Here is a 27430-nt window from a genome sequence, read left to right on the forward strand (position 1 = left end):
GGAGGGCATCTACTGCTTGAACCAGTGGAACTTAAAAAACACCTTCTCGTTCTAAATCCTGAATCTATCAAGACTGAACATGAATAGTTTGACTCACGCCATGAGCATCGTCCCTCCTGTGTTGGAGATGCATCCTCTCGTTGTAGGTGAGGCGTGCTTGTCGTATCCCAGGGTGCCGCACAGCAGGCCCAGGTAGTTGAAGGCCAGGACCAGGACTACCATGCAGCACAGTGCAATACAGCCAATCCACCTGGAAGCAGCAGGGGAAACGCTAAATAATCAGATGAAGTGATGAAGGGGCTCAATAAAACACAAACAGGATGAGTTTATCCTTCACATATGCTCAGGAATAAATCAGCATCCATGTGTCCTGCCTAAGATGAGACCTTTAGAAAAGCCCTTCCTTCTACTCGGTATAAAACAGCAAGCTCAACAGAATAAATAAATGACTGTTGTAAAACAATCGACCCCCTGGTGTTTCCTTTTTTGTGTTTAAACCTCCTGTAGTCCTGGTGCATTTTTTGACGTTTAAAGACAGTTTTTTTTGTGGATAATTTTAGCTGTGTTGATGCATAAGGCATACATTTTGCCACAGGTGTGTATTTTGGGGTGAATTTTAAAATTTCATGAACATTTATTTCTCAACTCTTTAATACACTATGTTAAAAAAAATAATCACACCTTTAGTCCTTCGTCATTTTTCTTGTGCCATTGACTCCCATTGAAACGATTTTTTTAATACACTGCCATTGTGGTATTAATTCAATTTTTTATAATTTTTTTTCATAGATCCATGAGAGTGCAGGACTGGAATTGTTGTTTTTACTGTTTTACTGACATAGTATCCAAAGCAAAAGCCTGCTAGTATGTCTTTGTGATATTGCAGAGAAACAGGGCCAAAGGTGAAGCATTTATTATAAACATTACACAAAATGTAAGGAAATTTGTGTTCGGTAGATTATTTCTTTGTTGTAACAATGCTTCTTGGCAATCAATCTTATACCAATGGAAAGCCTGTTTATTTCTCTTTTAAATGGTCGCACATTTGTAAGTTATATGCATTTGTGGGATGAGCAGCAGAGCTGAGTATGTGGGTTGCGCCCATGAAAAATGTGCCAAATCTTCTCTGCCAATGCCAAAAAGCGTATTCTGCTGTTGACTCTTGTTTGGTGTCTTTTAGTGGATTGGCTGATTGAAACACTGAATATTTGCTATGTATGGTGAGGACTGAAGTTAAGAATATTAATCATTAAAAATTGGAATTATACATTATTAGATAATTTTTCTATGGCAGTCTTTATTGGAGCATTTTTTTTTACGTCTTAGGGCGAAAGGTGTAAATCCTGATGTGTTTTTATTCATGTCAGCTTGTCAGTGTACCTGTAAAAGTCCATTTGGTCGATTTCAGGGTACTGGTCCTCGATCTTGGCGTGGGCGTGGTTGATAAAGATAGTGAAGTTGGACAGGCAATTCTGCACGGGGAATATCTTAGAGAAGCTGCTGATGTTGTTGCCAATGCCGTCCACCAACCCCTGAACATCTGAGAGACAAAATCAATCAATTCATCCTTCAGTTTTCAATAAATGGCCTCAATAAAGAGAGTCAAAAATAAGCTAAACCAACGGCTGCACCACAGAGAGAAGAAGAGAAATACCTCCCACTGATTCATACAAGTCATCTTCATAGTAACAGACATTATGATATATGTGTCACTTACTCTCCACAACACTTCTAGTTTGTTCAATGACCATGTGTGGTGTGTCGTTCAATGACGCATAACCCTGTGAGGAAGAGGAATAAAGTGTTGGAACATCATTTTTGGTTTTTTACAGAAATCCCAGATGCATTCATGTACTAAAGAATATGTGGATTTACGATCAAAGCTCACCCTCTGGACGATAGCACTGAGGTCCGTATTCATTACATCATTCACCTTTTCCAGCTGAGTGTTTACTTTGGGAAGCTAAAGTGAAAACAGACAATAAACACACATACACAGTCAGAAATGCTCATAACTCAACAACCCTGGATCAGCATTCAGGGATTGCAGTGAAAACTTAACCAGTGATGGTCAGACCATATCCAAGATGAAGTAGGACATAGAATTTATCAGATAAACGGTATTAAATATAAATTTTGGAAAGGAGATGCATGTCTGTAAGGAGGTGGACTATTTATTTGGGGAACTTTTTTTATCTTCACCATATTTTAGAAACATTGTCACCGCTCTGGCTGTGATCCCGTTTCCCTGTGTATTCTTGGCTCCCTTGTGTCTCCTCCCTCTTTGTCTGGCTGTGTGTTTGGCTTCTTCAATCAAACACCTGGTGAACTGCTAACACCTGCACCTCATCTTCTCATCTGCCTCAGTACAAACCCTGGCTTCAACTCGACTCAGTGCCAGATTATTCAGTCTACTGAAGTGATTGTGCACAGTGTATAAGTCTGCGTCACCATCAAACAATTCAACTCATTCTCTGTCTGCCTGTGGAACCAAATAAGCTCCATAATTCAATTCAATTCAGTTCAATTCAATATATTTTGTATAGCGTCAACTCATAACAAGTGTTATCTCAAGACACTTTACAAAAAGCAGTTAAAATACCTTACTCTTTGTCTGTTAACATTACAAAAGAGCAGGTAAAAAGACCTTACTCATTGTTATGTTACAAAAGAGCAGGTAAAAGACCTTACTCATTGTTATGTTACAAAAAAGCAGGTAAAAGACCTTACTCATTGTTATGTTACAAAAAGCAGGTAAAAGACCTTACTTATTGTAAGTCTCCTCCACTCAGTCTCTACCAGTAAGCCAGTCAGCCCTCCACCAATACAAAGCCCTGCAATAAAACCTCAAACCCTTTCATTTTGCTGCTGTGTCAGTCAACATACAACCCTAAACAAATATCACAGATTTGATCATCAGAAATGGACGGTTGTATTAATGTGTGTCTGTTGCATTTCAGATTGTGCTACATTCAGTGTTGCGTACCCGTGTGTAGTTGGCGCTGATCTGCAGCTGGGACAGTGACTGGCGGATGTTGCGGCACAGCTGGGCAGAGGTGGCGTCCGACTCCTCGTCATGGCAGCCCGGGTCGTTGAGAGTGCGGTTGATGCTCGTGCGGACCAGGCTCAGGTTGAAGTTCAGTTTCCCCGTCCCTTCCTTGAGGACCTCCAGACCCACACTGACGTTCTCCAGGGCCTCCTTCGTTTCTCGCATGGCTGAATCGAAAGGAAACCAAACATGAGGTCGAAAGTGGATCGGGGTTGAAGAGGGAACACAAATGTCACCCTCCAGAGAAGTGAAAAGCTGAACAGCAGTTAGACTATTCCCTTTCATTTCCACTGCAAAGATAGAGTATTTCTATTTATATTCTATTTCTATTTAAATAAGTTTAACTGAAGAGTTTAAACCACTCAGCTACATATAAGATATAAACCATTCTCATCAGCTATCCTATATTTTTAGATCAAATTTAATATTATATGAGATGTTTGAAGAATCTTTTAAACATGAGCTCCAGATCTAAAAACTTGTCTGCCAGGACATTTTAAAAAATTGAATATTTCATTCAAACATGTTATTTCTGTCGTGGGAAATGCAATTCAATAACTTTAACAGGAGGTGTTTAAAATGCACACTTGCATTGAGAGCAGAGTTTGTAAGCTTCAGTATGAAGGCAATGTGTCTGAACAAACATTTTAGGGCGCTAGCCTGCACTCACACTGCTCCAGGACTAACCGGGCCTGAGCACGGTTACCTCTTGTGCATAATGTCGTAATACAACACATGCATGGTTTTAAGAATTATGAAGGGTGCTTAGATAACTGAAATAATATGTTGTTTCAAGAAAATCATAACTCTCACAATTTGAGCTGACCTCTTGGCTCTGAGGTAAAACTCAACCAATTTTGACAAATCGGCCTTTGATATCAACACACACAAAAAACTGACAGTCCGAATAATATCGACTCATGTTACACGAAAGAACAAACTCAAACAACTGACACAGTGCGCCCTGATTGTAAGGACTCGGTCTGAGCTGAGAGCATTAAAGTCTTGACTGTCATTTCTTTCAGTAAAGCTGGAGGTGAAACTGAAGTTAGCTTTGTCTATTAAACATTGTTGTTGATGTTGTTGTTGTTGTTGGTGGTAACTAGCCCTTTTACCAGTAGCTGAATGCTAAACAACAAAACATCCAGCATTCCCAGAGTAGCCTGAAGCACCCTTCTAAAATTAAACAGGATAACAAATGCAAAAAAAAAAAACCAAAAACGCTGGCATCCTTGAACAAGTGTATAAAAGATGCAAGAGTGGATTACACGGCTAAATACTTAGCAGCACTTAAGGGAGTGAGCACGCATGGATGCTGTGTCCTAAATGCATAAATACCATTTTCACTTCTACTTATCCTTTTGTATGTTCATTAGGGGGAGTGGAGGGAGGGGGAGCACCACTGCATGCTCGATAACTGCTTCATCATCGTTGTTTTAATTGTGCTACAAGCATGTATATTCAACGATGTCAACACATCTGTATACAGCTGCTTGTCTTGTTACACATATATTATGTGTAAATATTCAAATGATGAGTTAATTTTCATGGAGGTGATCTCGTTTATGGTAAAAAAAAAAATCAAAATAAATTAAAAGGATTAGTAACACAACACATCAGGTGTTTTGATAACTTCACATTTTGAGGAACACCAACTGGAGAAAAAGGGGGGAAGTCCAGGTGCAGGGGTTTGAGAACATCTGGTGGTACAATTATCTTAAAACTGCACGAGGCAACAACGTCCTGGAAGGAGAATCATGTCTACTTAAGTACGTCGATGGAAACACTTTTTGTCTATGGATATGTTTTTATCAGGAGAAAGCACAAGCAGAATATAAACAGAGGGAATTCAAATCTGATGAATTGAGCTTAGCATTTAGCATTTAGCATAGCAACCAAACAATTAGTCAAAATCAAACCAGAACCTACAAAAGGCAGGAGAACAAATTCAGATTTCTTTAACTTCTCACACATTGAAGACTTTATGAAACAGATCTGTGACTAGAAGCTGCAGCACTGGAATGATATTAGCATCATTTGTGGATTGTGAGCTATCGGCCGGAGTTGGACCTTGCGTTGTGCAGTTTTAACATTAAATCGGCAGACATTCATCAAGATAAAAGTCAGGGGGTCAGAAAGTGCTCAAGGAAAAAATCACAAGGGAACAAAAGACAAGAGTCAAAATCCACAAGGATCAGGGGTCACAAAGGATTGTGGGTAAATATCCAGTTCCTTTTACCTTTGACGGCTCGCTCGATTTTCACTTTACAAGAAAACATAAAATACAGAGACTCACTTAAAATTGTAAATGTTTTTTTTTTTTTTTAGCACATGAAGCTTTTATAAAACTCAAAAAATAATCTGTAAGTGAGATCAGAAAAACTTTTACAGCGCTGTTTTTTTTTTTTAGAACATATTTATTATTATAATTTTTTTTAACAGGCAGAATTGCTTGAGATCAAATGACCTCTAGGGGTCACAAAGGATTGTGGGTAAATATCCAGTTCCTTTTACCTTTGACGGCTCGCTCGATTTTCACTTTACAAGAAAACATAAAATACAGAGACTCACTTAAAATTGTAAATGTTTTTTTGTTTTTTTAGCACATGAAGCTTTTATAAAACTCAAAAAATAATCTGTAAGTGAGATCAGAAAAACTTTTACAGCGCTGTTTTTTTTTTTAGAACATATTTATTATTATAATTTTTTTTAACAGGCAGAATTGCTTGAGATCAAATGACCTCTTTTTCGAGCAAGGCCTGGCCACATATCAGCTGCCTCAATAAGTGATTTAATCTTCAGTAGAGCTTTTGTTCACACTCGTTTTTAATTTTGAATCTTACTCTTCAAATAGTATTTTCAAGGCGGGCAGCTTCATATCTGTCGCCTCATGTTCTTACATAATGTTTTACAGTGCAGCATTCAGTACCCTGCGTCTAAAAATAACACGATCATATCGTAACTGGAGGAGGAAATTAAAAAGGTGTGGATGTACCTCCGGCCATATTGAGTGCTCTGTCCAGGGCTGGATTGACCTCCTTATCCAGCTGATCGTGTATCCTTCCACCCAATAATGGACCTATATCTGTGGAGAACACAGAATCAGATCAACAGAAGCAAAAAGACAAAAAGTCCTTTAATTTAATTTGTTATTAAGCACTGCAGGTGTTCACTTTCAGGAGGGAGCCGCCTGCAGAACAGAGAGCCGCGTGAATACTCAAGGGAATCTTCACGACAAGTCACTGCTGCCGCTGTATAGACCTCATTATGTCACTGATTTACATTTAAGAACAAGTCAAGGACAGAAGACGGGAGCAACTTCAGACAATAAGCATGATTTATGAGCAAAGAGCTCGAACTGGAACAATTGCGTCTGCCAACATAATTCACACTTGGAGGCACTGAAGAGGTCTACTTACTATCTAGGTCATAGATGACTTTGTTCTTGGCGGTGGCGTACTGGGATATTAGGTAATCAATTTGCTGCAAAACAGGAAAGAGAGCATGAGCGCAGTCTCACAAATAGAAAGCAAGATACAAATATGTAACAATCCCGTCCCAGACAAAATATAAGCACAGTGAAGTATCGCACACATTGAGTTTCAGATTATTTGTGGAATAGAAGTACAGGCAATGACAGAAAATCAATAACACAAGTCGTTTTAAACACTTTATGCATGTTGTTGGAGGTTTGTTTTCCAAACTCTGCAGATTCAAACCAAACAAAATAAAATGACAGGTAAAGGTTCAGATCCTAAAATCTTATGGAGGAAAATGATGATATTCAGCAGGAAATCAGGGGAGTGAGTGTGGGGTATGCCATGCGAGGAAGGAGCAACAGGTTGGACTTGAACCCGGGTCGCCTGCTTGCAGGACTTTAGCCTCCATGCATGGGGCTAGTGTAGGCTAACCGCTAGGCCATCTGCTCCCCTGAATATAATTTTTCTTTTGATGCCCCAAATTTGTGGAACGCCCTCCAGCAAACTCTAAGGATCGGAGTTCTTCCGTCTCTTCCGGAGTTTAGGAATTTGATTTCATTCAACTTTGTTTCAAATTGTAACTGTTTTAATTGATCTCAGTGGTTTTTGTCACTGATTCTGAGTGTTTGATGTGTTTTTGCTTGTTTTACTGTGCTTGTAATCTCGACGGCGTTGTAAATGAGGGAAACCTCAGTGTCTTTTTGAGAATAAATAAAGGTTTGAAATGAAATGAAAATTATGATTTAAAAATAAAGTATGTAGTTTGGCTTTCTCCTTTCCAACCTCAAATAGATTTACATAACAAAGCATGACTAAAACCAGATGCACAAGAAAGAATACACACATGTTTATATTATACTCTAATACCCTGAGAAATCAAGAAATCTACTCACTGAGTACACAGCAAGTAGTGACAAGTAGTCACTCAGTCAATCACGGCGACTAAACCTTTTTTTATACTTTACCAAAGTTATATAACTCGCTTTAATTTCCTTGACTTGTAGCGATCTCTTATCATCGTATAAAGTTTAAAAATGTAATTTGTTGTATTGTTGCACGATAGATTGATGTTGACTTATTAACTGAACCTGAATTTCTACATTTCTACAAAGTATAATATTGTGTTGCAGCCTTTGGACAAAGCATGAGGAAATGACTGTTTCTCTTACCATTGGTGTGTCATTAGCAAAGGTGTGCAGGTCCCTCATGTTGCTGTTGACTAACCTCCGTATGTTCTTCACCTGAGAGCTCAGGTTCTGGTTGGCAGCATATGCACACAGCACGCCGATCCTAAACAAAATGACACACACACACACACACACACACACACACACACACACACACACACACTGTGACCTTTTCATCTCTGTGTGCTGCTCTCTCATCAGTCAGCCCAGCTCAGCTCAGCTCAGGGGTGATGAGAGGTCTTAAACAGTAGGGGGCAGTGTGCACCACCACATCTACTTTGACTCATTCTTTCTTAACTTTCTCTGAGTGCACCTGTAGAATTAGTGACATTTCCTCGACAGGCAGCATATGTTTAGTGGAGTCGAGCATCTTGTGGAATAATGCACATTTAAAGCCAGTGGGTGGGAACCTCACAGGAACGGAAAAATTAACATTTATGAGCCTTTTCAAAATCACACCTCAAGTGAGAAAAACTACAGCAAACAAGATGATTTTACCAAATGCCTGGAAGGAGAAAGATGACGATTATCATTATGTTTCAACATCTCGTCAGCCATCTGCTGCTTGTATTTTCAACATTCATTATGTAGCAAAATATACATTTTAGGAAGAAGTTTTTATTCCCCAAGTAACTGAAATAAGTGCAGGTGTGTGTGTGTGTGTGTGTGTGTGCATTAAGCGCGGAGCTGTATCCAATCTGAGTTCCCTGCGTTGTAAACATATGCAAATGAAATTTGAAAACACAGAATTGCATAAAGCAGACCATTAAAGTGAGTCTCTTGCACACTTCAAACAGACCTGAGGAGCTCGGTACAAGGCTTAATTAGCCTGAGCAACATCAAGGGAGAGGGCATCCCATAATATTAAAGCTGTTTCCATGACTCACTGTCATCCCTGCTGAATTTACAGCTCAGCACCTCACCGCTAGTAGCTTTGCATGTTAGCGTAAAGTGTGTGTTTTTTTATGGTTCATGGATTGGTTATCTTCAGAACAGATGGTGAAGTTTTGCACGATGGATTGTTAAGTATCATATCTCTGACAGTGCAGATGTGTAACGTAGCGATCGTTATTTCAGGGGAATAAGCGGCTTTATGAATGATGTCAGATGACTCGTAGAAAAGGGAATAACAAAAAAGGCAGACTCAGAGGGGAAGGTTTAGATCAGTGGGGATGAATCAAGGTGTTGTGACTCACTGCATAATAAGGCTGAGGTCTCCGTGTGTAGGCCTGTGTATCTGTGTTTGTGTGAAGGCATGCACAACAGCTAGTGTGTATGAATGGGACTGCACTGTATGCAAAGTGAGGTTATGCCCTCTTTCCAACGCACTTTTCGATGCAAGAAGAAGGCAGTGTGTGTGTGTGTGTGTGTGTGTGTGTAGAGTTCATCTTCACAGTCCTGTCATCAGCTGCTGCAGAAGCCTCCCTTTGCATTATTTAATACTGTTAATCCAGTCTAATTTAACCTGCTGCACGTTTAAGATATTTAGTAAAATGTGCGTTTCTACATCTTTTTTAAATATATTTTTCAAAACACGAGATTCATTCTCTCAGATAAATCTTTTTCCCTCACAGATTTACCTTATTATATGGGCAGCAATGTAAATATACATTTGTTAGAGTGGGGCTAAAACAGAAAGCATTCAATTAATATGTTTGTTTAAATGTAATTTAAATCTTATTTTAAGGACTGTTTTAGCCTCAGCGGGGTAGCCGGGCTGGATGGACGGTTCAGACAAAGTTGTGCCTTTCACCTAAAGAAATTCAGTGTTGTCTTAATGGCAGCTTAACCAAAAGTAAATACTGACACATTTTCATAGAATAAACCTGATTCAGACTATTAATAAGTAAAGCCAGATTTATATTTCTGCATCAAATCTATGCTGCAGGTCTGCGTAGTCCTGTAACTAGAGAAGAATCCTCGTTATGTGGCCTGAAGTGCACCTTCCTCAAAAATGTAACTATGCATTGAAATGATGCAGACCCCTCTGCCCTGTGATTGGTCTATATTTTCCTCTCCTGGATTGCACAAGCAGGTGTTAAAAAATGAAGGCAATGGAAAACTGCAGTTCATGGAGTGTCCACTTGAGGCTGGCTCCAAAAGAACCGGAAGTCACGTATCAGCACGTCTTTCTCTCTCTCTCTCTCTCTCTCTCTCTCTCTCTCTCTCTCTCTCTCGCGCTCTCTCTCTCTCTCTCTCTCTCTCTCTCTCGCGCTCTCTCTCTCTCACTCTCTTACGGATGGCGATTATGTACAGATCAAAACTAAACGGTCTGTGAATATACCTGGGCAGTGGCGATTCTAGAGCCCAAGGCAAAAATCTATTGGGGGAGGGGCCTCCAACCAGGGTTCAGCAGGGTTTAGTTATATTTGTGTCAGCCCTCTAGGGCCCCCTACTGGTCTGGGGCCCCAAGCAGTTGCCTGCCTTCCCTTTTGAAAAGCAACACCTCTGTACCTGGGCAGCCCTCTTGCAGATCGTCTATTTGTTTTGTCTCGTACACCTGCCGACTGACCTCTCCCATGGTTATGTACATGTCATTTTTAGGGAGCTCAATAATGTGGCCCTTGAGCTCATTCACAATCAGACTCTTCTGTTGTTTTGGATTTTGTTCGATCAATACCAGCTCCAAAACATATATGATTGTGTATTAGTTGAAAGTTTCTTGTGGAGGCTAATCAATCACAGTGCATCAATATATGTGAAAAATAATCTTTTTTAAACGATTATGTTCGGTAATAAGAAGTCATCGTCATCGAGCTGCAGATGAGCTTTGCACTTAAACCTTAACATAGGGTGAAACTAGTTTCTTCATCAAAGTGGCAGCTGTTCGACATCGTAGCCCAAACCCAGCAGACGCCAGAGAATCTTTAAAGAGACGAGAGAGGACCTTCAAAAGAGTCCTTGATGAAAAATGGCTGTCACATATCAATACTGTTTGCGACTTGTCGTTAACAGGCTTAAACATGCATTGCTCTGCTGTAACCCTCGGAGAGCAAACAGGATCAGGGGGGCTGCCCTTTGGGAGAGAGAGAGAGAGAGACTCTCCTTATCTTTGTAGCAGAAGGGGTTTTGCTGGGTCTGGAGGGATTTGTGACGATGTTTTTCCATACATAGTGAGCAGGCCGACAGAGTAAACGCTGTCGTCTTTTAAGTGGAGACTTTATGAAAAACTAGGACAAATAAAACGAGGCTGGGACGCAGTGAAGTGGAGCCATCCGGACCCAGGAGAAGATTCAAAATGGCCACTTTAACAACAGGCTTTTGTGTTGACTAGTCCCTGCACTCGCTCTGTCTCTGTCCCTTACTCTCTCACACCGACAGGTCCATACACATAAACATATTCTGTCCCTTTCTCTTTACACACCTTCCACTCGCTCTGCCTCTTGTTGTTCATCTTTTAAGCCTTTACTTTCTCCTCCTTTTCCTCCAGCCCTGTCTCATTTGTCTCTCTGCTCTGACTTGTCTGTTTTCATTCGCGTCTCTTTCTCTCTCTTTTTTTTTTTACTGTCACTTTTCCATCTCTTAGACTTTTCAGTTTTTTTGTTATTCTCCTGATTCACCCTTTCTCTCTCTCTCTCTCTCTTCTTCTCTTCCTCTGTCTCCTCTTTTGCCCTCGGTTCCCCCCTTTCCCTTTTCTCCCTTTCTCTCTCTCTATCCACCTCCCTCTCTTTTTTTCTTTGTCTCTCCCTGTTTCACTCCCTCTCCCTGCCGGTGTCCAGCAAGGTCACTGGAATCCGCAGCAAAACAAAGACTCTTTGAGAAAAAAATACCAAGCGCTTTTCCAACGAGCTGCGTAGTATACATGAGTGTGAAGCAGAAGAAGCAACTTCTGGTTTAGTTTGTTTCCTGTCTGGTTGTACTTTGTGTTTCTTATTTAAGAAATCAGCAGATGAAACAAACACAGGATAAACAATTTATTCATATTTGTGTGTGAGAAAAACATGATCAAACAAAGAACAAACTGCTGGTAACAAGACAAGCATACGAGAGCTGGGTAACAGAAAATACAGCAGCACTGTTGCTGTGAGTATTTATTTGGGAAAACACATTTTCTCACTGAACACAACAGGAATCATGTCGGTTTTTGATTCCCCCCTGTGGTGTCACCTTCGTTTCACCTCAAATCTAAATATTTGTTGTTTATAGTCCCTGTGATCGAGAAATATTTCTGTCTGCAATCCAGCCGAGACACTTTTAGTAAAGGATGCCATAACACTGGGTTATGTGAAAAAACAAACAAGGAATAAATTCTTCATGACAGGGCAGAGAGGATTAAAGTAAGGAAGATGTGAAGTGCAAGACAAAATGCATAAAATATAACTCTTAACTTACTTACACATCTGATACAGTTACAAATTGAGGGGTCTCTCCACAATAATAAAGCTTTGACTATGGCAATACATTTAAACTCCTACATAATCCAGATTTAAAGGTGACATATTCTCCTCCTCTTAAACCAGTTTAAATAAGTCTCAGAGCTCCTCAAAACATGTGTGTGAAGTTTCTTGTTCTAAATCCACTCTGATCCTGTATTTGAGCATGTCTATAAACCCCTCTATTTCAGCCCTGCTCAGAACAGGCTGTTTCTGTGTCTGTACCTTTAAATATGTAAATGAGTTGTGTCTGACCACGCCCCCTCTCTGGAAGGTGCTTGGGTGTACTCAGTGCTTTCTCGCTCCATGTCCTATTGTTTACGGTGAGAAGGCAGACTCAGAGAGCAGAACAAACACCTAGCTGTGGGAGTGTCACCCACCTGGGGGAGTGGTTACTGCCCCTTGTGATGTCATGAAGGGAACATCGCCAAACGGCCTGTTTGAGCACACATTTTCTGAAAAGTGGAGCAGGCAAAAGACGGAGAGGATGGACTTTTCTCATCATTGGGGGGTTTGTAGACTAGAGACACATATTAGTGTTAGAGAAACATGGTGAAGTGTATTTTACATATGTGACCTTTAAAATATGCACAAGAGCTGAAACAATTAATCAATGAGTTTTCAGCTGATTAATGAATCGTCAACTGTTTTGATAATCAGTAATTAATGTGAGTAATTAGTTTGATGAAAAAAGCTCCTTCCAGCTCCTTACATGTGAATAATATTTGCTTTCTGTCTTCCTCTATGACAGTAAAGTGAATATCTTTGGGTTTAGTGGAAAAAAAGGCCTGAAGACGAGCAGGCTTAGGCCTCGGGAAGCACTAATACATTTTTCAACATTCTCTGACCCAAATACAATTGATTCCTGGAAAAAATAAATCAGGACATTACTAGACGATGAAAATATTTGTCATCTCTAGCTCTAACACTTTAATTATCCCCAAAATATTGAGTAGTAATCTTTTGGATGTCGTGTCTTTTAATGAGTGCCCTTGTGGTGCACTATCCCCCGTCTTTGTTTCAGCGACCTCTAAAGTCTCTGGGAAACTGTGGCCAGCGACAGCATGGCCGTACGGCTGCTTGTTAATGATGTGTCTCTTACTGACCACGAGAGACAAAGTCAAACACGGCAGGGGGGAGATTTACCTTCCAGCCACTGTGTAAAAGGGCTGTGATTCCCGCTAGAACAAAAGCCAAATGACACATGAAACTTTCCCCTCGAGGTGGAAAATCCCTCAACGGCAAGATGAAGAAGAGCGTCCAAACTAATGCAGTGCCCCAGTATGTAGGCCACTTCTAGGGGGCTGGGTAGTGAGTGTTACATGGTCTGGTGGCTCCATGGCTTTTACAAACCTCAACAATGGTCTGCATTCAGTGTGTATGTGTGTGTGTTTGTGTGTGTGTTTGTGTGTGTGTGTGTGTGTGTGTGTGTGTAGTCGACAGGCTGGGACAGTCGCCTTCAAGCCCCTCCCTGCTTTCACACTGCGGGAACTGGGCAACTATTATCTTTCCTGACAAATAATAGAGCTTACAACAGACAACGTACTGCTATTTTTACAATAATACAAACAAAATGGTGTGCATGAAGTTATTTTATTGCAATGCACATTTTAAGTTAACACTGCAGAAAATGCTTAAAGCCAAATTTAAAAAAAAAAATTGGATTGAAAATCTGTGGCATTTCCATCCAACAACATAGCAGTTTGTATGTGTTAAAATACATTGACTTAGGGCCAACCATAAAACACATTACAGGGCCAAATCAAAGACTGTAAATATTAATGGTCTAAGCCATATTTATATACATAAAAGCCATAAGAATCAGCGTTCAGTTTCTATGCTCCTTATATCTGGAAAAAACTCCCAGAAAACTGCAGGTCTGCTGAAACTCTCAGCTCTTTTAAATCCAGGTTGAAGACACACCTGTTTACAGCTTCCTTTCATTAAACAGCTTTAATAAGATTTTAAACTTTAACTCTGCACTTTAACTTTTAACTCTTTTTTATATTTTTACTTTATTTATTTCAATTAATTTCATTTGAATAATTTTCATTTGCACATATTTTCAGATTTAATATTTTTAGTGATTTTTAAACTTTTCTTTCCTCTGTCAGGATGCTTTTGATGTCTTGTGTGAAGCACTTTGAATTGCCTTGTTGTTGAAATGTGCGACATAAATAAACTTGCCTTGCCTTAAGCCTGTGTGTGACTTTTGGGGTTCTTGTGTGGATACTCGATGAACTGCAGTTTTTTGGCACTTCAGAATTGGCTTCATTTTTCAACACCCAAGGCTGCAGCTTGGGCAAATATACGTATAGCTTATATATGTAGCTGTTTCCTGTGGACATAAAAACCTTTATTTCAAAATATTGCATCACATGCAGGGTAGCCAAGAGTAAAGCAAGTCCCGATGACACAAGCTTAAGTTAACCTCCCCCAGAGTTTTAGCATCAGGGATTATTTTTTTTTAAACTACAATTTAAAACAGGGCAGCTTAGTTGAAAAAAATACACATAATTATTCTGTTTTAAACATGATTACTGTGGTTTGAGATCAGTGGTCTTCATCCTCATTTTGTATCGTGTTTAACACTTGACACCTTCAGCTGTCAGTGCCTGGCGGTCCGGCAGCCTTCCTCATGTATGGCATATCGATGAGGGAGGCTGCACCCCCAGCGGTCGTCAAAAAGACACTTGTCACTCACACACACACACACACACACACACACACACACACACACACACACACACACACACACACACACACATCCTATAAAGTGAAATGGTCACAACAACATCAGCTTGTAGCCACTCTTTCAACTTGTGTTAATTTCACGACGCCATTTATGTCAATTGAATTTAAAATATTCCATTCCAGCTACTTTTTAATAAAATTCTTCATGTTTAATTCGTTACAAAAACAAACCCATCAGCTGCTTTATTCAATAGCGCCCCTTTAATATTCAATGTATCCACTATTTTATTCAGTTAAGCCTCTGGTCATCTTGTTTGTATTCCATTTACCTTCTCTTTTCCCCTCAACTAGTCACTGTATTATCCCATTTATCACTGTTTTATTTGTCTTCTAAGAGAGCCTGCCAGGTCACAGTCTGAACCCTCTCCCAGTGCAGCTCTAGTGTCCTATAAAGAATTCAACCAGACACGGAAAAAGCTTTCTGACTCCAGGGCCTTCGCTTTAGGCATGACAACCCAGTTTAGACAGTCCTATTTTCTCCTTTTTTTGTTTCCCTCATTATGACTCTATGTAAGCTGCTGTCTGTTCCAGCTAAGGACAGGCTGCAGTGGTTTGATGGCAGACAACAGGCCATTAACTCCACAGTAAACAGTCCAGGAAAGATATGAATACTAAAACTCGGAGACAAACAGCCTCTATAGGGCTCAGGGTTTGGTAAAAAAACAACAACAGAGGGGTTGCTGAAATACATTTTTAAAATCTCCAGAAGGGCAAAACATGCCAGCTGGAATCTATAATTCTTGAAACTTTCAAACTTCCAGGCAGAAGAGGAAGAAATAAGAAAAAAAGTATCACTTGATTTAACAGCTTGAAGCATTGGTAGGGATACCAGTTGGAATGAATTTGGCCAAATTCGACTCTTTCACGCCCACGAGTATTAAAAATAGAAACAGATTTAGGGGCACGGCTCAACTTGAAAATCCCAGACTTCAACCTGTAAAAGAATTGGTGTTTGTTGAATCAAATTTTGTGGATGTCCAATCATGGTTGATTGAACATTTAGTCAGTTAAAGAAGCAATATGTTACTCTGACACCTAGTGTTTATAAGGGGTACTGCAGTCCAAATAATAAAAAAAATTGTACAGAGCTGTCTCCCCCTGCCCCTTTTTTTTAATTTTACCTTCCTCATGTCTGTTTCCATCGTTCCTCTCGACTCTGGTCGACTGAGTTTGTTTTCATCGGAGGTGGCGACAGTAGTAGCAGAGAGAATCACTCCCATGATTCCCCACCAGCCTTGATGTCATCTTTTGTTATTATTTTGATTGAGGGCCCCCTGTTTAGTGGAATTTGCATATTGTGCATTAAAAAATAAATATTAGTTTACCTGTGGAAATTGGGTTTATACTTCTGACCCCCATGTCTTTTGATTCATTTTGAGTCATCGACATCCACGTGATTAGAGGAGGTCTAGCCGCAAAGCAAACAAAGTGCTTATCAAATGATCAAAAATGAAGTCTGCACAATCTCATTAGAGGAATATACCCAGACATAAATCTGAGCTTTCCCTTATATGAACTAAAGTACTGTTTGTATTTAGTTATGAAGAAATCTAAACCCCATGACATACAGTTTCATGGAGCAGCAGACATCTGACGTTCAAAGTGAAAAACAGTAAGAGGACCAAAAACAAGCTACTGCATTGTCCATGTGACTTTAGTATTTTCGGTATAGCATCATGTCCTATTGACCTCATGTAGCATATGTTTTTTCAATTTCTTCCACTTCCTCTTTTTTATTTTTGTGCAATGACTGAAAAGTGGGTTTCTGTAGCCGGATGTCAAGTGTTTTTTATCCCTTCCTCTTCTGACCACAAAGTTAAAACACAGCGACACAAAGAAATGAAAGACGACTTTATCTGCATTAGAAATGCTGCTATTTCTGGATCTTAAATCCCCCTGGCCAATCATCCCCTGCGATACAGAGAGCACCTCTTAGCTGCACCCGACAGAATCGAGCCCTGCAGCTTTGCCTTCTCACATCTTCTCTCTCTCTCCTGTGCAACAATCACGACAATAACTTCCAATAAATCTGGAAGAAAAGCCTGACCAGGCAAACATCGATTAGTTTCACGAGGAAATTCCTGTTGTTAGGCTGTATGTTGTGTGGATTTGAAGTGTTGTGCACAAAACTACAACCCCCTGAGAGCATTATAGACCATAAGATAAGACATGTTATTAGTAAAACATAAAAGTGGATTTAAGCAATAAAACAGAAATAGGAGAGAATGAAAATAATTAGTAGGAGTATGGTCTCTTCAGGAGATTTGATAAATGATGGGACGTGCATTACATTCTGACAGAAACCTCTCCAGATAATTAGCTTGGCAGTGGATTGTGTAAAGCTGCAGTCGTGTGATGTGTGTGTGTGTGCGCGCATGTGTGTGTGTGTGTTGGACAGAGATCATGCATGCACTTGGAGGTTATGATTTGCCAACAGTAACAGTTTGGTGTATGTGCTCAGAACAGTTCATGAATGGACATTCATCTTAAAATAACGAGGGACGGGGCGCCGGTGGCCGAGTGGTTTGTTCTTGCACCCCTTGTACAAAGGCTGTTGTCCTCTTAAGCCTGGCTCACACTGTGCGATATTTCCCCGACTGTATAAAAGTCAGCTCACGCTGTACGACCCGATTGTCGGACACGGCCGGAGAGCTCACACTGTACGAGTGAAATCGAGACGGAGCGTTGACAATTGTTAATAAAGTTTAATTTGAAAACTCCAAAGGACGACGATTGGTGAAAGATAAAGGAAGTGGATACAATCGTAGATATATGGATACAAGTTTCAGAAAAGTGCTGCACTGATGATCTGCACAGAAACCTAAAAAAAATAAAACGCAGAGTTGCGTCCTGTCGCTTGTCTCTCGTTGTTATATTGTAGTCACACACAACTTCTGCCGGACCCTTTCATGACGTAATCGTCAAGATTTTGAATTCTGAATATCAAACATGTTTGAAATAAATCGGGGCCGGGCAGATCGGGGACGTTAAGATTGGATCTTTGTACCGCTCACACTACGAGATAATCTGAGCAGATCATCGGTCCGAGCTGCCTCGAGTCGGGAGCGAACCCTGAGATTGTCGGGAAGGAAGAATCGGAGCTCAAATCGGCCCGATTATCCTGCAGTGTGAGCCAGGCTTTAGTGGGCAGCCTGGGTTCTAATCTGACCTGTGGTTCGTTTCCCACATGTCACTCTGCACTCTCTCTCTCTCTCTCACCCAAGTTTCGGGCACAAAAAGTCAAAAAATAAATCTTAATGAAAAATATAACGAGGGACAGCAAACTCTGCTGTTCTATCTTATTCTTCTTTTTATTTATGCTTGATGCCCAAACACTAACAATCAAATCATGAGGTGGACCTCCAGTAGTCTTAGTGCTATGAGGACATTTCATTGAGTGCAGATGAAGGGGAAACTTGCGAGGACAAAAAGCACCATAGAGCCAGTGAAGCCGTGCGTCACTGAGGTCAGTCCTTTTAAGATATTGCAGACGGAGAAGATCTAATTAGAGGACAAAGTCGTTGAATCTGAACTGAGCTGACAGAAATGATAAGTGAAGGGAGCTGAATGTTCAGTCCCTGTTGCTTACATTAACATGAATTAGACCCAATATGATAAGCATGAATTACTGAGCCCATAATGTTGAGACCTTTTGTGTTAACAGTGTTGGACACCCAGCGACTGAAATAGACTGCTGAAATGCATGCTGGTTAACAACATGCGGCAGGGGGTTTTCCACTCAGACAGAACCGAGAGAACAATCTTGTATCCGTCTTTCTATCAGTGTAAATCCATGCAGTGGAGTCAGAGCTGGTTGGCCCCTGCTGTTCATTGAGTAAGGTACAGTGTGGCCTTTGAATGGCTGGCAGGCATAATGCAGCATGCAGATTAACTACAGAGTACATGCATTTATGCATAAGCAAAGACATGATAGGTTAAAGACAAACAAGCACAGGTGGGCTGTCGTTCAGAAAGACGTAACTATCAAAAAGAAACATCACTGGTGAAGACATTTACCAACTCATTTTGTTCTTTGTTCAAACCAGAGATACTGGTTTTTTTTTAAATTATTTTTGAAAATCCAAACTCAAAAATACTAAATTAAGTTTTGATCTGAAGCACTGAATATTCTGACTACATTTTTGTAATTTTGATCTATTTTTTAAAGTCTATATTGTGGTATCTATCTATTTTTAATTTTTCTTCTTTTTAATTTAAATTGTACTGTGTTCACTTTATGTTTGCAATCTTTGCTCTTTGCTGCTGTAATCCCGTTGTGGGATGAATAAAGGATTATTTTTCAAATGAATATGAATGTGTGTAAATGATGCACAAATAATTCCAATCATTCCCATTTGATTGAACAGTTCCCTCAATAAATTCATGGGGTCCTTAATTTGAGTATGTCCACCAACATTTACCGGGCTCTGAGCTTTCACAGCTTTGAACATGTAGCACACACACCGTTCATTTAGTATGTGTGTGTGTGTTTGCACTTGGGACACATGCAGCAAGTGTGAGTTAGAGGTATAAAAAAATATCATATAAAAAAAATTTTTGGGCAAAATAACGATCACGATTTTATCACAATTTTTTTCATACTGATCTTTAGACAAATTTGTAAGTTACTGACCAGTTCAACCAAACTTATTCCCTGTATAATGTTTTAAATGCACAAAAACTGTGCTGACAAGTTTAATCTATTTGAAAAAACATCTTTGTAGGAGGTCTGGAGGTCTCTCACCCAGAACATCTTTAGCAACAGAAATGTCTTTCCCTCGATTTGATCAATATTTATGCACAATTTGAAGGTTTTCTGCACCACTTTGAAATGATGATTTAGTTATGTGTCCTCTTTTTATGTTCATCAGGAACATTTTCACGCAGTGATGCATTAATTTAAAAACATGTAAACTTCAAGTTCTTGTGTTTCTGTTCTATTTTAGCTCTGCAGAGTTCCTACAGCTGGAGCTTCATACAGGCTCTGCAGCCTGTGTTGTTTTTTTATGACATCATTGGACTAACTTTAGTTTAGTTTATATATAATCAAACATAATACAGAATGTGTTCATTCTGTGACACATGATCAAAGTAAGTTTTACTGACAGACGAGTTTAATACATAGAGGGGCAGACAGTCACCATGGTTACTCACTCTCACCTGCCTGCTGCTTTGTAACGTCGTTTAGTGTAATCCCTATAGGTTCAGTTATCACAACAGGTGAGCTTTGGGTGGAGAGGCTTGATAGTAACTTTTAAAAACTGAGAGAGAGCAGAAAACACAGACAGCAACATTTTAAACACCCGGGTTATATCTCCACTGACTGACTGTCTGAGCTCCCCCCTGTCTGTCTCTGACTGTTAACGTCTCTCTGTGTCGCAATCTGAGATGTAGGCTAATCTTAACTGTTGCTCACAGCGTGTCGGTTTGGAAAAATATCAGAACAGTTGCATATAACCGAGATGGAGTTCTTTTTGCTGACTTTATTTTTAAGTTTCGTTTTCACCGCTGCGGAGCAAAAGAGGGGGAGACGCGTCTGTGTAGGAGCATAAACTGCAGCATGAGAGAATAAACACATTAGCCCGGTTCTACGATCTCCCTGCTTCGGCAGATCGTCAGCTAGTTAAAATCCTTCATGATCTAAGATCGTTATATCGCCCACCACTAGTGTGAGTCAGACAAAACAAACTTGGAGAATTTGTTGGGAACTATATCTTCAGATTTCAGAGCGAACACAGAACTCCTTATCAGATTTTGTTTTGCTAAGTTTACAGCTGCAGTTTACAAAAAGCTGTAATGTTACCAACATAACATACCAAAGTTTCTGATTGGTGTTCAAATGCAGCCACCAGCGGATATCTGCATGATAAATACAGACGGGGAGATTAAACGGAGAAAAGTTGAAGCAACGTTTGGATCAAAGTAACCACACACTGAAATATCTACAACACTTGTGTGAAAGTCTCTGAATGTGAGTGTGGCTGGTTGTCTGTCTCTATATGTCAGCCCTGTGATTGGCTGGCGTTCAGTCCAGAGTGTAACCCCGCCTCTTTCTCAATGACGGATTGGCTCCAACCCCCCGCGACCCTGAATGGGAAAAGCAATATAGAAAATGGATGGGTGGATGAATTGTCTTCCTATTTGTACACCGGCCTCCATGGAGCATACACACACTAACTGAAAGATGTTTTCTTTTCACAGCAGTATTTGTGTTTTACACCATGATGATGAATGTTGGATCAATCTGTGGCTCACGTGCGTCCCTAACCTTCAAGATGAAGAGGAAACTGTAGATCATGACTCAGCATAAATACAAATATATAGATATTCATGTGGATACAGATGTCAAGTTCATGATCGAATAAAAAGCAGAATTAACATTTTGGGTCATTTCAGTTCAGGTCCAGCTACGGTTCAGTAACTCTGGCTTCATTAGACAAAGCATAACCATAACAAGGTTCCTCATGTTCATTACAGCTGAATTATTACTGATTATGTTTTAATTGTCAAATTAATCTCACTGTGAACTTGCTGTAATAGGCTGTCTGTGGGGTTTGAATGTCATCTGTTAAAACTTTTAATTCTTATTTTCACTTCTGTTTCTGTCGCTCACCTTTCACTGAAACGAGCCAGGAATCATATTTATGAGAGGCTGATGTGATTACATGGCAGAGCAATCAAAGAATCAACCATTTCAAGGCCTAATAATCAGTGTTTGCTTATTTATATTTCAAGATGTATTCCCCTCATTTAACGCGACGAAAAAGTAAAATTAGGCCGCGGCACTAATCAGAGATTTGCTTCGGTCTGGTTCTGATGAAATTATTAGAGGGTTTATGTAAATATCTTGATTGAATGTTCTCATCAGATGCATCCACACAGAGGTGAGATCTACTTTCTTCCCTTTAATGAACATTATTTAAATCAACACACGTACACACGTCTCGTCTGCTTTGTAGATTTGTTCAAACGATGTGACAACGAGCCCGTCTGTGTTGTAGACAAAGCTTTGGGAGCACGAGTGCTTTATTTTGAGCATGACTGGCATCTGTGTGAATCAAAGCCCAAACCCCTACAGCGATCCTCTAGCCCAGTAAACAGAACTCAATCAGGTTTTACAACCAGCCTTTGGAGGCTACTCTGCTCTGTTTTGACCCTGCCACCTTCAGAGTAAAGTTTTAGAGAGTATTTCACTCTGACAATGATTTCTTATCACAAAGAGGCTCCAGACTTTTTGTTTCAGTTTTGCTGCAGTCAGCCTCTACCCGCTTATATAAGAACTCAAACATGCTGAGAATCTGCCAGACACCATGGCACCTACATGTACCATGGCACAATTAACAATTTTTTTTAATTTCTTTTCTGTAGCACTTTGAGATTTTTTTTGCAAAAATATAAAGTGCATTACAAATTACATGTATTATTATTATTATTATTATTATTATTAATATTATTATTATTATTACTATTATTATTATCATTATTATTATTATTATTATTATTATTATTGTTAACATGAACACTGGTCCATGTAGATACTTGTGTTTTTATTTAGGGGTTAAAACCATACACTGTAAATATTAATGGACCAATCCTGAGTGACGTCAGCCGTCTGTTACTGCAGGAGGCTCATCGGCAGCAGCCGCCATGTTGGAAATCCTGTCTCAGCCTAACTTTCAGTCAAAACTAACGACATGCTGAGAGCTGGAGCTGAGGAGGGTTTGAAGCCTCCTGACAAACCGTTACACCGCACCCACCTGTCAATCAGGTCAGCATCACACCTAACTATGGATAACATGATCGTTCATAAAATCAATAATAACTAATCAGAACGATACTGTTTTTTGTACCAGGCTGTAAACATGTCAGAATCAGAATCAGCTTTATTGGCCAGGTATGCTTAAACACACAAGGAATTTTACTTTGGTAAACTGTGCTCTCTTTGTACAAAGGTATAATATTAAATATCAATAATAAACACAAAAATAAACAAATAAGCAAAGACTAATATGTACAAGGCTAACGGTGTGTCCTGTCATTTATACTCGGGAAAAGTCAACTATTTTCAGACAAGATGTACCACGCTGGTCTGACACATTTCTGTCATGGTTCACTGAATGTAGGGAAGGTGTGTGGAGTGTACACAAATAAAAAATGTTAAAATATCGTCTGGAGAACTTTTTAAGAAAAAGACGTTGGAGAAACGGGGCTCAGCTTTTTTAAGATACAAGTGAGGGGGGGGGCTCATGTAACGGAGTTAAAATGCACTTTATTTTTGAGTACAGTTTACAATTTATATCTGAGATTTCATTTATAATTTATTTCTGTTAAGTATTTGTGAATTTTATCTTAACGAGTTACTGTTATTTTAACAAATTTATGTTTCCTTTATGTTTCCTTCTGTACCTCCTGGGTTTCTGTAGCTCCTTCCGTCTGTCCCTCACAGTGCTGTTTTGCATTGCTGAGGGAGCAGAGTTGCAGAAAACGAATGTCCAGAAGGCAAATTGAATGATCTTTTGTCTTCTGCAGGAGAAAATAAAAGCTGGAAAACAGTCAAAGTGTGGATTTCTCCACTCCCCCGACCACATCCGTCACACTCAGATCAAAGAAGGTTGGAAACCACTGGAGTGTTTCATACTTTTTTCAGTTTTATCAGTTTGTTTAATCTAAACAGTCTCATAAGACATCAGCATATTGAGAAATAGGTTGTTTATTTTCTTCTATTACGATATAATGTTGTATTTTACGAGTGCCACTTCCATCACAAAATGCGTACAGCATCTCTATAGTCTTGGTAAACAGCTCCTTTTGCTGTTTTGGGCATATTCAATCACCTATCTTCCCCTCCTGCCATTTTTATTGTCTTCACCCTTTCACGAGTGTCTTGTACCGAGCTTAATCCAATTTTCACACTTCTTGGAAAATAAATATCACCCCTGCCACTCCTCTGTTCCTGGCTGTCAGCTCCCGTCCGCGGTACAAGGAGTCTGGGCGAGCGCTCGGTGCTCATCCCTCTCCTCGATGTAATTGCTTCATTAGAGCCTCTGCAGCGTCTCGGCCTGGTAGCTGGGGGAGATTTAATAAGAGCTCTGAGGATGCTCTCAGACTCTGGGCGTCTGGGCTCCTAGGATATTGCCATGGAATTTTCTAATAACCGGGCATGGTTCCAACAAAGACAGAAAGTCAAAGAACATCAAACTAAGTACACTCCTGGATGGAAGCACAAGAGGCTAACGCTCGCTCTCCTAAGCCTTTTGTAGCGTGGCTACATCCCCAGCGGCTACTGTTTCTTCTACCGCTGAGACTACAAAACAGTAGAGTGGATTGAGTTTCCTGTGGTCCACTTTCTGAGAGATGAGTTTCACAAGGAGCAGGAGAGCGCTCTGACATAATAGGCTCACAGGAGAAACACAAAGTCAACTTCAAGAATTCTTCAAGATGTTTACAGCTCACTCCCTCGTTTCTTCAGACATCGTTTGACCCAGCTTTTATTCTCCAACTTCCCTGGACTTTGAGATCTCAGATTCAATGAAATGATACGTCCCAAAAGTCATCTAAAGAAAACATAGCAGTCCTGAAACTGCTTTACTTGCTGTGATCTTTCCCTCAATTCACACAAGAAAGCAGTGAGAAATCCAAAAAATATATATTTTTTAAAGTTTATCTAAAGTCAATATGGGGCTTCAGCAGTTGGAGCCAGACAAATCAAGTGATACATTTTATAATAAGTGTCTTTTAGCAGAAAATTACCATCCCATGTGTCACAGTTGAGCAACAGTGAAGGCATAGCAACAAAAAAAAGGGGAAAAGACATCTATTATTTATGAGAACTGGCTCTAGAGAAAAGTTCAACAGATTTAAAGTCTTTATATGTGATTTTTCACACTTAAATGTAATATAAATCAAGTATATCCTCTGAAAATAACTCTGTGAGTCATGACTGTCTACAATGGGTGTAACACCCGAGTCCCACTGTCTGTGATGTTTTCAGAGTTTTCAGAGTCCTATCTTCACTTTGTTTACATCGCCCGGACAGCCGGCTGACTCCTCCCCTCGTGTATAAAGTTGTTTAATTGAGGGACTAGAGAAAAGAAGAATAACATACTGTACTCACTGCTTAACTGTGTTTCTAGATCACGCTCATTTCAGGTAAATTTACATGCAGTGTGAAGATACCAGCATAATAAAGATCGCTAGCATTAGCATGCTAACACAACAATGCAGCGCGAGTTGTTTTGGTTTCACGCTGGTGCTCAAGGGCGACATCTGCTGGATCAAAAAATCGCAAATAAAGCCTTTAAGGGCCGATCTTTAAGGTCTGCAGAAAGCTGTGGATTGAAGTATGGAGTCTGAAGGCTAAGCAAAATCCTGACTTTCTACCATGTTGAAAAATGTGATAAAATCCTCAGATGATTTTAACTGGACTGAAGCTTCTTCATTTATTTTTAAGGGTTTCAGACTCAGCTTTTTTCTGCACTGAAGCTCGGCCGTCATCTGGTCTTTGTACGTTCATATTGATTCTGTGACGGCGTCATATTGGTGTCCCAGTCTGTGAGTTCTCATTGCGTTTCGGTGTTTGCAGAAACACAGCGGGAGGTCCACATAGACACACACAGTCAGACATGCACACACACACACACACAAAGTGATGCGCTCCCCCGCTGGCTTTGTTGAAATTGACTTGTCTCTGTTACTACCTCTGAAGATGGAACAGAGGGGGGTCACTAAGTCCCCTCCACTACGCCTCCACAACTTTCAGATTGAAGGTGAAATGGGACAGGGGAGTAAATATCGGCAGTCTGAAGAGCTACTGTTACACTGTACACAAATGTCACAACATACTACAAATATGCCGATGACACCGTCATGGTACGACTACTCAACAACAACAACAACAACAACAACACCTCTGTCAACGAAAATCAACACTCAGTCTTACCCATTTTATAATGTAGCTCCAACAACTACCTCAGACTGAATGTGGGCAAGACTAAAGAACTGGTCATTTACACCAGTGATTCTCAAAGTGGGGTCCCAGGACCCCCAGGGGTCCGCGAACCATAGCTTGTGGGTCCGTGGAATAATTTACAAACAATTGTAAAAGTGTGCTATATTACTGAAAAATCATGTCTACAAACTGGGACCTCTTGCACCAATAAAATCAGCTATTTTGTCCAATACTCCCGCCCACTTTAGTTAGTGCCATTAGATCAGTTCTGATATGATCGTGACATGTCGGTCACTTCATACTGCGCAATGATAAAAAAAGAAAACTCAAAAGAAAAAACACCTCGAACCAACATTTTCTCAAAGTTTATAAAATGAATTACTTGGAAAGTATAAATGTAGCCTAATTCTATCGCTGTTAAGTACTATATAGTATATCATTATATAGTATTAATATATGCTTATCAATGTTACGATAATGAGGGGGGTCCTTGGAAAAAATGTCTCACCTGAAAGGAGTCCATGGTCTAAAAAAGTTTGAGAACTCCTGATTTACACATCACAATAATCCCCCCTGGACTGAACCATGTGGTGGGATCTGTTAGCATTTCAGTGTGCTCTTATTTTAAAAAACACATGCATTCGTACCAGGAAGTAATTGAGTTAACAAAGTATCTAGGGACATTTACATGTGGGAATCCTTTACACACATTACGACAAACCAAACCACACCTTCATCCATAAACAGGAAGTTTTGTTTTTGTGTGTTTTTCTCCTATTAGACGGATTCATTTAGTTTGACTTTTACATTTTTGGTGGACTCTCTTTTAAGTAAGCTTTGCTTTTTCCAATTTAGTCTTTTGTCATTTCTTGTTTTTCCACAGCTGTGACAGATTGGGATACAATAGATCAAGAAAAAAAGGATTTATTTAATGTTTAAAATACATTTAAAATCATCGTTGTTAGACGAGCTGTCCAACGCTGCTCGCTGCCTTCAACGCGACATATTGCACAGCCTGACAGGTACAAGAGAAAAACAGATCTACAGTCTACCTGGTTGGTCCATTAGCAGAGAATCAGTCTACTCCTCCTCCTTGTGCTGACAAATATTAACACAAAATACCCTGTCATCATTTGTAAGATAAATAAAAAATGGATTTCCTATTTTGCACTGTAGAAGACAACCATACATTGTCAAGCTAATGTAAAATGGCTCGGTGAGACTGACTGGAAGTAGCTGCTGCCACCGTCTATTCAATTCCTAGATGACAACAATTCATTAAAATGACTGTTTGAAACACGAGGCAATCCAGGAACTAATTCTAGAGCTGGACTCGTCGCTGCACGTCCCACAGGATGAAATAATGAGCCTAATGCTGACGTGTGCATATTACATAAGAAAGCTATATGATGGAGAAATATGATACCAAGTAATATAGAATAATTGTGATTTACACACATTATGTTGAGTTGTTTATCTTGGTTGTGCTGGTGATTTATATGAACATTCACATAATAAATTCTCACCACAGTTAAAAATATCGTTCAGCATGAACCCACTGCAGATTATGATGACAGGGCTTAGTGTGAAGGATGCAGCCATGTAGTATCCACAGTAGGACTTACTTTACTATATATAGC

At 39.8% G+C, this 27430-nt stretch overlaps 1 protein-coding gene across 19 annotated transcripts in view; it reads right to left on the bottom strand.

The window, feature by feature from the left end:
- The window catches only part of prom1a (prominin 1a), a 99527-nt gene that overhangs the window by 25733 nt on the left and 46364 nt on the right, over nt 1-27430 (bottom strand). For all 19 annotated transcript variants that reach the window (XM_020648473.3, XM_065958535.1, XM_065958542.1 and 16 more), the window contains 8 exons: nt 7698-7818; nt 6469-6532; nt 6045-6134; nt 2987-3216; nt 1889-1963; nt 1718-1781; nt 1381-1540; nt 98-250 (listed from right to left, as the gene is read on the bottom strand). In XM_020648473.3, coding sequence (XP_020504129.2) covers nt 98-250; nt 1381-1540; nt 1718-1781; nt 1889-1963; nt 2987-3216; nt 6045-6134; nt 6469-6532; nt 7698-7818 — 957 coding nt within the window. The remainder of the gene's footprint in view (nt 1-97; nt 251-1380; nt 1541-1717; nt 1782-1888; nt 1964-2986; nt 3217-6044; nt 6135-6468; nt 6533-7697; nt 7819-27430) is intronic.

The sequence above is a fragment of the Labrus bergylta genome, chromosome 9 (genome assembly GCF_963930695.1).
Source record: "Labrus bergylta chromosome 9, fLabBer1.1, whole genome shotgun sequence".
In the NCBI taxonomy this organism is placed as follows: domain Eukaryota; kingdom Metazoa; phylum Chordata; class Actinopteri; order Labriformes; family Labridae; genus Labrus; species Labrus bergylta.